At 44.6% G+C, this 11,284-nt stretch overlaps 1 protein-coding gene across 3 annotated transcripts in view; it reads left to right on the forward strand.

Moving 5' to 3' along the window:
• The window catches only part of Utrn (utrophin), a 521,838-nt gene that overhangs the window by 42,085 nt on the left and 468,469 nt on the right, over nucleotides 1-11,284 (forward strand). Inside the window, exon 1 of one of the 3 annotated variants that reach the window (XM_026786363.1) lies at nucleotides 8,394-8,481. The exons of the other annotated variants lie outside the window; for them this stretch is intronic. Coding sequence (XP_026642164.1) covers nucleotides 8,430-8,481 — 52 coding nt within the window. The 5' untranslated portion in view covers nucleotides 8,394-8,429. Of the gene's footprint in view, nucleotides 1-8,393; nucleotides 8,482-11,284 lie in introns of those variants that run through there. 3 annotated transcript variants of the gene reach the window in all.

Here is an 11,284-nt window from a genome sequence, read left to right on the forward strand (position 1 = left end):
TTATCATCATGGTGGAACATGGTGGCCTGCAAGCAGACATGGTGCTGGGGAAGGAGCTGAATGTTCTACAGCTTGATTCACAGGCAGCAGGGAGTGTAGCTGGGTGTAGCTTGAGCGTATACCACCTCAAAGCCTGCTTCCACAGTGACACACTTCCTCCAACAAGGCCACACCTAATAGTGCCACTCCCTATACATCAAGAATTTAAGCGTATGAGTCTATGGGGATCATTCCTATTCACGCCTGTAGGTGGCTTTTTCTGTTCCACCTACCAACTCCCTAATCACCACGTGGAGCCCTCTTATTAATTATGAAAACTCAACTGATGGCTTAGGCTTGTTTCTAACTAGCTCTTACACCTTAAATTAACATTTCTATTAATCTGCTTTCTGCTTTGTGTCTTTATCACCTTTACTCTGGACTGCCCATGCTGCTTCCCTGCTTCTCCTGTGTTCCGCTGGCCACTCTGCCTTCTTCTTCCCAATGTTCTCTCTGCCCCCCAAATCTTGCCAAGCCGCCCAGCTTTTTCTTAAATCAATCAGAGTGACAAATCTTCACATGTACAATAAGTTTATTCCACAAGACAATCCACTATACTGGGCTTCCAGCCTGTTGTATTTGTCAGAGACTCCAGCAGCTATGGATTCAGACTGTGTTCTGAGACATTTGCTTGGTCCTGGTATGTCAGTCTATGAGTTGTGTTGTCTGGTGAGCATCCTTCTGCTTCTGGTCTCCATGATCAACTCTGTAAGTCAGGAATCTTGGCGTGTTGCTTTAGGGAATTTTATTATGCCATAAGATTTATTTGAAATATTGTGTATAACCACCCAAACTTTTTCTTTCCAGCTTATTTAAAATAAAAATTTAAGGATCTGGGTTTGATTCCCATATCCACATAAAAAGCTAGGTGGGGTGGTGCACACTTGTAAACCTAGCTCAGGGGGAGACTGGTGGGGTCCTTGAAGCTTTCTGGTCAGCTATTGTCCACAGCCTAATAGTCAGGCCCCAAATCCCAGGGATAGACCCTCTCTCAGATAACAAGATGGACAACTTCTGAGTCTATGAACTTCCAGACGTCTGTCCTTTATGTCCCCATCTCAGTTGGGAATAAAGATGTGTGCCGGCGCGTCTGGCTTTTGCACATACATTTCGGTGATCTGGCTTCAGTTGTCAGCCTTGCTTTACTGCCTGAACCAGCTCTGGGGCCCTCTTCTGGCTGCTCTTTCCACCATTTGCTTTTTACTTTCTTCAGGCTGTTGATGGGGAACAATGGACAGGTTAGGTTATGATGTCATGTTGAATGAAAGTGGACTTAGCTTTCAGATCGTGGAGTGTTATAAGTAACAATAATCGCAGGACCGCAGGTGGTTATTACTATTAATTATATGATTAATTATAATTGGTTATTTTGCTAGTTGTTATGACGTACATTATAAGTCGGTTAGAATGTGCCCGAGGATCAGGCATCTACACGGTGACATTTGTATGTGATTTCATGCTCTAGGAGGTGAGGGAACAGGTGGGTGAGGAACGGAGAGGGCTTACTCTGTTTAGTTGCTGATAAATAGGATTATGGAGGGAAATGCTAACTAAGAAAATTAGTGCCTCCCAGTGCTTTTTCTGCTCCTGCCAGTCTCAGCGAGGTGGAATAGTAGGTGGCTGGGTCCATTTACCTGGCTCAGTATTTCTAAATCTATTAAGTACTTTTCTGTTTTCTTGATGCCTTCTTTACCGGAATTCTTAAGTGTGGAAAGATGCCTTTCACACTTACGGAGAGGAGTCTGGGAAGGTGCCGACTGACTTTAATAAGCTGACTCTGGTTGAGGCTGGAAACTGCGACTGCCTGGAATCAGCTGCTCGTTTTAATTGCCCCCGGGTCATCATATTAAACATGCTTGCACATGTTTCAGTGTTTGTTTAATTCTTACCTGAGATACTGTTACTGTTGAGCTCTGCAGTGGCCCACAAAGGGACGTGTGCCAAAAAGGCCCAGTGCCAGCCTGTGGCACTGTTAGAAAGGAGTAGATAATAGGGAGTGAGCCTTAGAGGAAGGATATTAGTTAGGTCAGGAAGATGGAGAGGCTGCCCTTGTAGGAGATGTTGGGATTCCTTCCTCTCCAGTTTTTGCTTCCTGGCCACCGTGAACTGCTTGGCTTTGGTTCTGCCTGTGTGCTATGCACGGTGTCCTATCTCATCATAGGCATCACAGGATTAGAACCAGTAGACTGTGAATGACAACTTCTAAAACAAGAAGCCTAGCCAGATCATTTTTTCATTAAATTATTGCCGGTATATTGTTATAGCAAGAGATTGCAACCGACACTAGTAGCAAGGGAAAATACTTGGGTGTATAGGACCTGTTAGTGTGCCTTGGAGTGGTGGCGCCTGCCTGCAGTCCCGGAACTGATGAGTCCAAGAAAGGAGGGTTGTGAATTAGAAGCTGCTACACAGTATGACTGACTGTGTGTCCAAAGCAGAAGGAAGAAACATCCATAATGTTTTTGTTAACCTCCCTTAGAGATATTAACAAAGAAAATAAAGACCATCACATCCATTTTTATTTCTACTCTTTAGTGTCTTTTTTGGGGGTATATTAAACGTAAGTACGAAATGTCTTTCATGGGCTTTCCTGAGTGTCTAAGAGGCTTCATCAAACTGGCTGTCTGTGAACTTCTAGAGTAATTTTGGGAACAACTGCAATTTCATGTTGCAAGTCCCTCTTTTCATCCACTTGAGATGTCCCACCCTCGGACAGCCACAGACGGTGTCCCTGGGTTTGTGGAGGCATGCTGGGAGCTAGCTTTAAAGTGCTTTCTGGTCCAAAAATTGGTCCTGGAGAAATTTTTCCCTGTAAAGTCTGTGACTGTCGGAAACATGCAAGTCTCTATTTAGCTAAGACAGGAAATAACTTCTTTTTGAAAAAGTCATAAACAAGCTGTTTTGTGGGTTAGGAGTCATCACAGACAGCCAAGCACCGGCCTTAGAACCTGCCTTGGCTGGTTTCCCCCTCTTCCTCCTCCTCTTGTCTATATAGTTATAGGTTATTTAGTAAATACAGATGAGCTTTGAGTTCGTAGGTTTACATTTTCAGGGATCAATTGTACTCAAATTTTGAAGAAATTTTAATGCGACTTAGGGTTTTATGTACCTAAGGTGACTGTGTGTTGAGGTTCTGAAATACGGCTGTCATTTGGCTGTATCGAAGAACAATGACTGGGGTATAACTTCACATGTGAAGCAGAGGAGAAGCAATTCCACATTGCCGTGAAAATTTCCCTTTCTGTGGACTCATTTCGTAAATATTGCAATCAAGTTCCCAATTCCCTGTATTCATGAAGACAGCAATTGACAGCTAACAGCTGTTGTGATTCATGGCTTTGTCTAGTATATTTGTCTAGGTGTAATTGCATCCCTTAGGATGCTGAAGCAGGAAGATTACCAGCAAGAGTGAGGCTGGCCTGGCTCCAGTGTGAGGCCGTGTGCCAAAAAGAGAAACAAATACACAAAAACAACAACAAAACCTTCAAACAAAGAAAAAGAATCAAACAAAAGAGAAAAGGGCTATCCTTCGGGATCCGAGCTCATGAGAACTATGCCTTTCTTGTTCTCTGTCGTCAACGGAACCCATGCCCAGGCTTGTGGAGATGTTACATCCTTCCCAAGTATAAACTGAAGAAAGCATAACTTAGAGTCATTTGTTTATCATTGTTTTTGTTTTGTTTATGTGTATTCATGTGTGTGTGAGCATGTGTATACATGTGTTCATGTGTGGTATGTGCACTTGCCTATGAAGGCCAGATATCGACACTGGATACTCTTCCTGAGTTACTTTCCTCCTCATTTTTATTTATTTATTTGTGTGCGTCTCCTTGTCTATATGTGCAACATATGAATCAGTGCCATGGTATCCAGAAGAGGGTTTCCATCCCCTGGAACTGGAGTTACAGACAGTTGTGAGCCGAATCCAGGTTCTCTGGAAGAGAGCCATCTTTTCAGCAATGTGACTGAGACTTTTAATCTCAAAGCCCACCCTCAGTGGCCTACCTCCTCCATTATTAGGTCGGCACCACCTAAACCTCAAACATCACTGGGGACAAAGTATTCAAATATTGGAGCTTGTGGGGACATTGTCATTCAAACCACTCCATTCAACAGTACCACCCAGGGTCCTGAACCTTTAACAGTAGGTTCTTATTGGACTTTCCAGCTGCAAACTTTAATAATAGTATTTAGAAGTGCACACTGTGATGTCAGAAAAGATGGCTAATGGGAAGGAGGTCAGCCCCTCAGCAAGACGGGGAGGGGGGGGCAGGCTTGGGGTTTTCATTTTTAGTCTAAGTGAACTAAAAACAAACTATAGTTTGGAGAGATGCCCAGTGGGTTGGAGTGCTCGCCTTTCAAACATGAGTACCTAAATTCAAATGTCTGGTGCCAATATGAAAAGCCAGGTATGGCTGCCTTTGTCCTACCATCAAACAACTGAGATAGGCAGATCCTGAGAAGTCTTTGGCAAGCTAGCTTGGCCAAACACATAGAAACACTGACACAAGGGAAAAGGATGGAGAGGAGAATAACAGAGGAAGACACTGATACCCTGCACTGGCCTCCTGCACATGTGCATGTGGACACTTGCAACTTTACATATTCATGTGTACGCACTGTGCACACATGACGTGTGTACATACACGCACAATTTAAAAGCAAACTCTAGGTGTTTATTTCTTATGTAAGAGTTGGGAAATATACAATGAGAAGTTTATTTTTTTTGTTGTTGTTTTTTTATTTTTATTTTTATTTATTTATTAAAGATTTCTGCCTCCTCCCCGCCACCGCCTCCCATTTCCCTCCCCCTTCCCCATCAAGTCCCCCTCCCTCGTCTGCCCAAAGAACAATCAGGGTTCCCTGCCCTGTGGGAAGTCCAAGGACCACCCACCTCCATCCAGGTCTAGTAAGGTGAGCGTCCAAACTGCCTAGGCTCCCACTCAGGTGGTGAAAGGAGACAGAGACAGAGACCCACATTGGAGCACGGGACTGAAATCTCAAGGTCCAAATCAGGAGCAGAAGGAGAGAGAGCACGAGCAAGGAACTCAGGATCGCGAGGGGTGCACCCACACACTGAGACAATGGGGATGTTCTATCGGGAACTCACCAAGGCCAGCTGGCCCGGGTCTGAAAAATCATGGGATAAAACTGGACTCACTGAACATAGCTGACAATGAGGACTACTGAGAGGTTTATTTTGAAAATAATTTATTGAGAAAAAGGATTGGGAGTATAGAAAATACAGTATTCTTGTCAGTCACATACAGTTCTGTGAATAGTATGATTCCCTATGTTTTTCCCATAGTGTCTTTTACCAATAGCAATATATTACTGTGATTGTCCTAACATTTTGTTTCCCTTCTATGAGACTTGAAATATGCAGTGACTTTAGAAATTATGTTTGTGGTCACACTGTGCATGTGGTTTTTTTAAATTAAATTTTTTATTTATTTTACATACTAATCACAGTTTTCCCTCCCTCCTCTCTTCCCATCTTCCCTGCTCCTGTCTATCCCCCCCATCCACTCCTCCATTCAGAAAGGGGCAGGCCTCCCAAGGGAGTAGACTCTCCCTCCACTCCCTCGTCATCTCTGAGCACCTGGACGCCGAGGACCCTTGCTCAGTTCCCCCAAATCTCATCTGCTGTGATGGTGGTCTGCTGGGTTTATCAGTTTACAGATACTCTGATATTGGTACTGGGGTGGGTCTTCATACTTTTCAGAGGCTTTTAAGTTCTGTCTCCAGTGTGAGGCTAGGGTAGAGTTGTGAATATTCTGGAAGATATAGAGACACCTGTATATTAAAACAGGCTGATCACGCTAGCCTTGGAGTTTAAGTATCAGAGACCGGGATACTGGGCGAGGAAAAGAGGGAAGAGGATGTAGGGGTCACTTCCCTCCTGTTATTTTCTCTTTGGTGTGAGTGACTGAGGGAGTTGGTAAATGGAATGGGAGGCGCTGAGCGAACCTGTGTTGGCCGGAACCTGTGTTAACCTCGTGTTACAGAAACAATGTTCTTCGCGCTCTTTTTGAAACATCACAGATTATGCATACAGGGCCTGATGTTCACCAAGGAGACATAGCAAAATCTGATTTTGAGGTGTTCTATGAGCCTTTTCTCTGTGAGCCCATACCCTAGATTGTGTTCATGGTTCTCAAACTCCATCCAGGGCTGGCTTCTGCATTCTCATTAATGCTCTTATTGACATGCTGTAGGCATTAGCCATTGGCTGATTCCAGCATCCCCTGGTCAGGTGCTGCTGAAGCCTCTGCTGTACCTGGCCGACTTTTGCAGATGTCCACAGAGTCATCACAGTTAATAAGGGAGGGAAAACACCAGTTGGAAAGCTGGAGTGGAGAAGACGACCTGGGAAGCAAAAGAAATATATGGCGTGCGGGCTTGGCAATCTCCTTTTGAACCTATAGTCTTCATGGCTCTGTGCCTTATTGTTCTTAGGGAATCCTTTTTGCTTTTCAGGGTGAGTGACAATATGGTCAGCCCACTGAAACCAAAATGCAAGTGTTTCTTGGTGCCTCCGGTGTTCATCGCTCAGGATGGTGGTTAGGGTTTTTAGTTTTTTTTTTTCCTTTTCTTTTCCCTCCACCCACCCCTTTCCCTTTCAGCATTTTAGCAGTTGTGGGAAGCCAGACAAATGATTTTAAATGCACAAAATAAAAGTCATAAACTGTAGAAGAAGCCGAGTATATTGACACTCATTTATCAAAATACTTAAAAAGCCTGCACTAAATGGTGTTTGTGCTGGGCTCGCACATTTAACTGCACGCTCTAATTGTCCTTCCTGCCACGTTTTCCGGGACCAAACAAGTACCTGAGACAGCTGTGAGGTGATGTGAAAATTGTGTGTGGGTGTGTGTGTGTGTGAGAGAGAGAAAGACAGAGAGAGAGAGAGAGAGAGAGAGAGAGAGAGAGTGTGTTCTGGGGATCCGGCGGAGGTTATCAGCTGTGGTGGCAAGCATCTTTGCTTACTGAGCTGCCTTCCAGCTCCATGTATCATTTCTGAGGTGACACCTTCAAAGACAGTGTTGGTAGTATGTTTTGTGACCTTGCTTCACGGTGGAAGGAGATGCCAATTCCTGTTAGAAGTTAATGAGAATATCTGATCCCTTCATGTGTCTGAATTCAGGGATCTTCTACCAGGCCATAACCCAGGATAAAGATGACAATACCTAGTCCATGCTAGTTTGTTCAGAGTCTGACCATGGCCCCCTAATGTTATTGAAGACCGTTGCAGGAGCAATGACCTTTCAATGGAGGAGAGTCTTCGCGGAGTGCTCCTTGTCCACTCTACCAGGCCTGAGCAACAGATTGGTGAATCTAACCAGCGTGGTGTCTAGACTCTTCAGTGTGCCCAGTAGTAGAAGAAACTGGTATTAAACTGGCTGTGGGAATATCCAGAGAGTTGCTTAGTTGCCTAGGTGATAAAATATTCTGCGATGCTGTGAGGACAGATCATGAGTTGTTTGGGATGGGCTGTGGAGGTGAGGGAAGGCCTGCTTAAAGGAATCCTCATGTCTGTCTAGGGTGTCTTCAGGGTGGCTGGGTTTGTGCAGGGCCTGGACTGGCAGAGCCGAGCCATAGGACACCTGCACGAAGCCAGCAATTGTGGATGAAGGATGCCCAGAGCTGTGTGCGAGATGGACAGACAGCTGCAGTTGGCGTTTTGCTCTGTCGTATTGGTCATCCTGATGGAACAGACAGCCTTTACCTTTCACTTTGAGAGCATGTATTATTTAGTACTTTCGGAGATGGATTCCTAAAAGCTTCAGGGATTCATATGGATTACCAAGGGCTAAAAAATTAATTGCAAAAATTTAAAAAAAAAGGGGGGGAGAGAAAGAATGGATTGCAAAAAATTTAACAACCTCTCTTGCAGGAGTTAGAAACTTGGGAAAAAGTGTTTGTATTTTTTCTCAAGTTACTTAATATTTTTGCTCAGTCAGGTTAGTCTTGAATGTACGGGGGAAAGCTAAGGTGGCAGGAAGGGAGAGGTGCCGGTGCTTTCTGTTTGCTGAACCATTAGAGCTGTGGTGTTTGTAGAAATGCAAGCTTTGCTGGTCTGGGCAGATAAGGGCTGTCACACGTCTGGGTTTTTAAGGCGACAGGCTCCATGCCTGGCAGAGGCTCTGAGGTGCACACCAGGATTGGGCTCTGCTCAGAGGCAGGAATGTGACCAATCTGGTCGGGGCAGTTGGGGAGGGACTCATCTCTCCTCACTCCCATATACTCTGGCCCTGCTTTTCAATTTGGACTCCATCAAAGCAAGGTCTCCAGCCGAGGGGAATGCATATCTTCCCGACTTCACAGAACATGTACTGCTGGCTTGGGAATTGAAACCACATTTGGAAGCCGGGCTGAGCCAAGGAGAAATGGAAGTGACACCCGAGGCCACAGATGGAGCCAGCCGAGAGTCACAGGCAGGTAAAGGAGACTCGCCCAGAACAGTGCAGTTTTCTTCGACTTTTTTTTTTTTTTCACAGACAGTAAACCAAGGCACGATTCAGTCAGACAAAAAGTGGTTTGAAAAATATTGAGGGACAGATTCTAAATGATTTTGGTTTTTGGATGACCGAGCAGTGTTTCAAACAAACATTCCTGTAATGTTGTTTGGAAATGTGTCAGTTTCAGAGGGAGGATTTGACAGTGCCTGTTACTCAAGATGTTTTGGAACCCTGATTCAGTGTGTCGACCAGACTTCTGCCTTTTTGGTCTGCTACTTACTGCCTGTCAGTTTTATGTGTGGAGGGATTAGTCTCGGCGTCTAGTATACTGATGGTAAAAACAAGAAACAAAAAAGAATTTGCATCTTCCTTTGAGTTTGAAAGTTTACCCAGAAGTGTCTGTTGTGTGGAAATCATGTTGGGGTAGGGATCTGACTTCCCGTCTCCCAAACGAAAAATGGGCAAAGGGGCTGAAGCGTGACACTAAGTCTCCACCGAGAACATCTTGAGTAAGCACCCTGTATCCGTTTCACTTGTCCATTTCTACCCTGGATTGTTCACTTGTCCATTTCTACCCTGGATTGTTTTCTTCCTGAGTTATTTAAGCTCTGCTGGCTCTGTTTGAGATGGGCTGCTTGGAAACGTAAGCACAGCGGGCTACCTGCTTACCCGCTTTGGACAGCCCTGTGCTACTGGTCTGCTAAGAGGCTGGTTAGTGAGGTATGTTAGGTTCTCGAATGTGGGGGCAGCGGCCAGGTGGGGCACTGAATAAGAAGTGTTGGAGTGATCCTCCTTCTGGGGGATCAGGGAATGAATGTTTCCCAAAGAGTGGGATTTTGAGATGGTAAAGAAAAGTCTAGAAGAGTACCAGACCTGTGGGAAAGTTAGGGGAAGGGCACATCTTCCGTGAAGCATGTGTGAGCATCAGTCGTCTGGTGAGCTGATGGCTTCTGGTTTGTAATGTGTCTGCTCTCTCTGCCCACTGCTCCATCCAGCCACATGAGGTGGGTGGCTGCTTTTGGCTACATGGCTAGTGCCCTCTGTGGTCTCCCCCTGCCTGATGTGCTTGCTGGTCCTCAGCCATTGGCTGGCTACCTCTTCTCTTTCTGGGATTGGACATTGAACCTCTGTCTTGACTCCCATCCAGCGTGGATTCCATGCTATGATCCGCTGCCATTTGCCTGGTGGTTTGCTTCAGGACACCTGCCGCCGTTGCTAATGGCATTGTTTACTTCCAGGTCCTGTTGTCTACTCCGTTCTCAGTGCTTCGGAGAGTGCTTGTCCTTAGGATGACAGGTCCTGGGGATGACAGAGTGAAGAGGTGTCACTCAAGAAATAAAAGCGCTTGTAACAGACCAGGCCATTACCTCTGTTTATTTTTTGAAATCAGAGGTTGTTCCAACTGAGACAATTAGGATTTCTCTTGCCAATTCTTATTTAGAACCTTTGGGTGTGACTTCAGAGGAGTTATTTCAGAGGGAACAATTTGAAAAAGAAAGCTAACTATTAAAAAATTCAAATACCTAGCGAAGAAAGAAATAGAATTTGGAATAGTTGTTATAAACAAAAGGAGAAATTAGCAGTTTCAAAGAAGATTATCTGACGAGTATCTTTAGATACAATCATACTTTATATTTTAAAGCTACTTTTTACATTTTTTACATTTAGTTTTCTGACGTTTCCTGATGATGTTGACAAGTTGCTCTTATCTGTGCTCTGAGCACTGTGTTCATATAATTAATATCATTACAATTCAACCCACTTAAACACCTTAAATTACATAATCATCAGTGATGTTCTCACACTGATAGGATTCTTTTATCCCAGTAACAGACATCTGTGGGTTCAACTCCACCATCATTTTTCTCCACTAATTCTGTCATTTTTCCTTTTCCTCCCTCCCTCCCTTCTTCCCCCCCTCCCTCCCTTCCTTCTTTCTTTCTTCCCTCCCCCTCCCTCCCTCCCTCCCTCCCTTCCTTTCATCTTTTGAGGCCAGATCTTTCTGTATAGCCCAGACTGAGTTCCCTGTGTACCTATGCTGGCCTTTGTTTGTGACTTCCCTGGCTCACCATCCCCAAGTACTGTAACTGCACACCCGTGCTACTGCATCCAGCTTTTGTCAGTTTTTGTATCTCACCCCGCAGCATCATTTTGTCGATATTTGATTCACATTCATATTTTCCTTATGTGTGTCATACACAGCTCAAGACATTTTTCGTAGCCTGGAATAAGACTGCAGAACAAGAGTTATTTTTGTATGTTCTAAAGTAGAAGGTGGAAAATGTTCTGTCCACTGGCATAGTGAAAGAAGGGAACGCCTAAAAGTAGATTGTTCAATGATTGTGACTTTGTCCCTTGGCATTTTTCTAGTGAGAGTGTCCCTGCCTGGAACTGTTAGCCCAAGGGATGGCCAACTAGCATCTCCAAGGACGATGTGTTTCCAGTCACACCTCTTGCCCTGGGTATCTGATTCCCAACTTTTGCTCTCTTTTTGGAGAAATGGAAAAAACAACAAACAAACAAACAAAAACAAAAATAAAACAAAAAACCAAAAAGCGGCCTAGAATTTTTCTTAATTATTTGAGAATTTCATTCGATCTATTTCTGATCCTATTCCTCATCCCAACCCCTCCCAGGTCCACTCCACTTCCCATCCTCTCCAGCTTCATTGTCCTCTGCGAAGACATGCACCTACTGCCTTGGGGTGAGGCTTTGGCTGTCTCTATTTATGAAGAACATTTCCTGCTTGCCTCTTGGTCTCGTTCCCCATTCCCGCACTCATT

The sequence above is a fragment of the Microtus ochrogaster genome, linkage group LG4 (genome assembly GCF_000317375.1).
Source record: "Microtus ochrogaster isolate Prairie Vole_2 linkage group LG4, MicOch1.0, whole genome shotgun sequence".
Taxonomy (NCBI): domain Eukaryota; kingdom Metazoa; phylum Chordata; class Mammalia; order Rodentia; family Cricetidae; genus Microtus; species Microtus ochrogaster.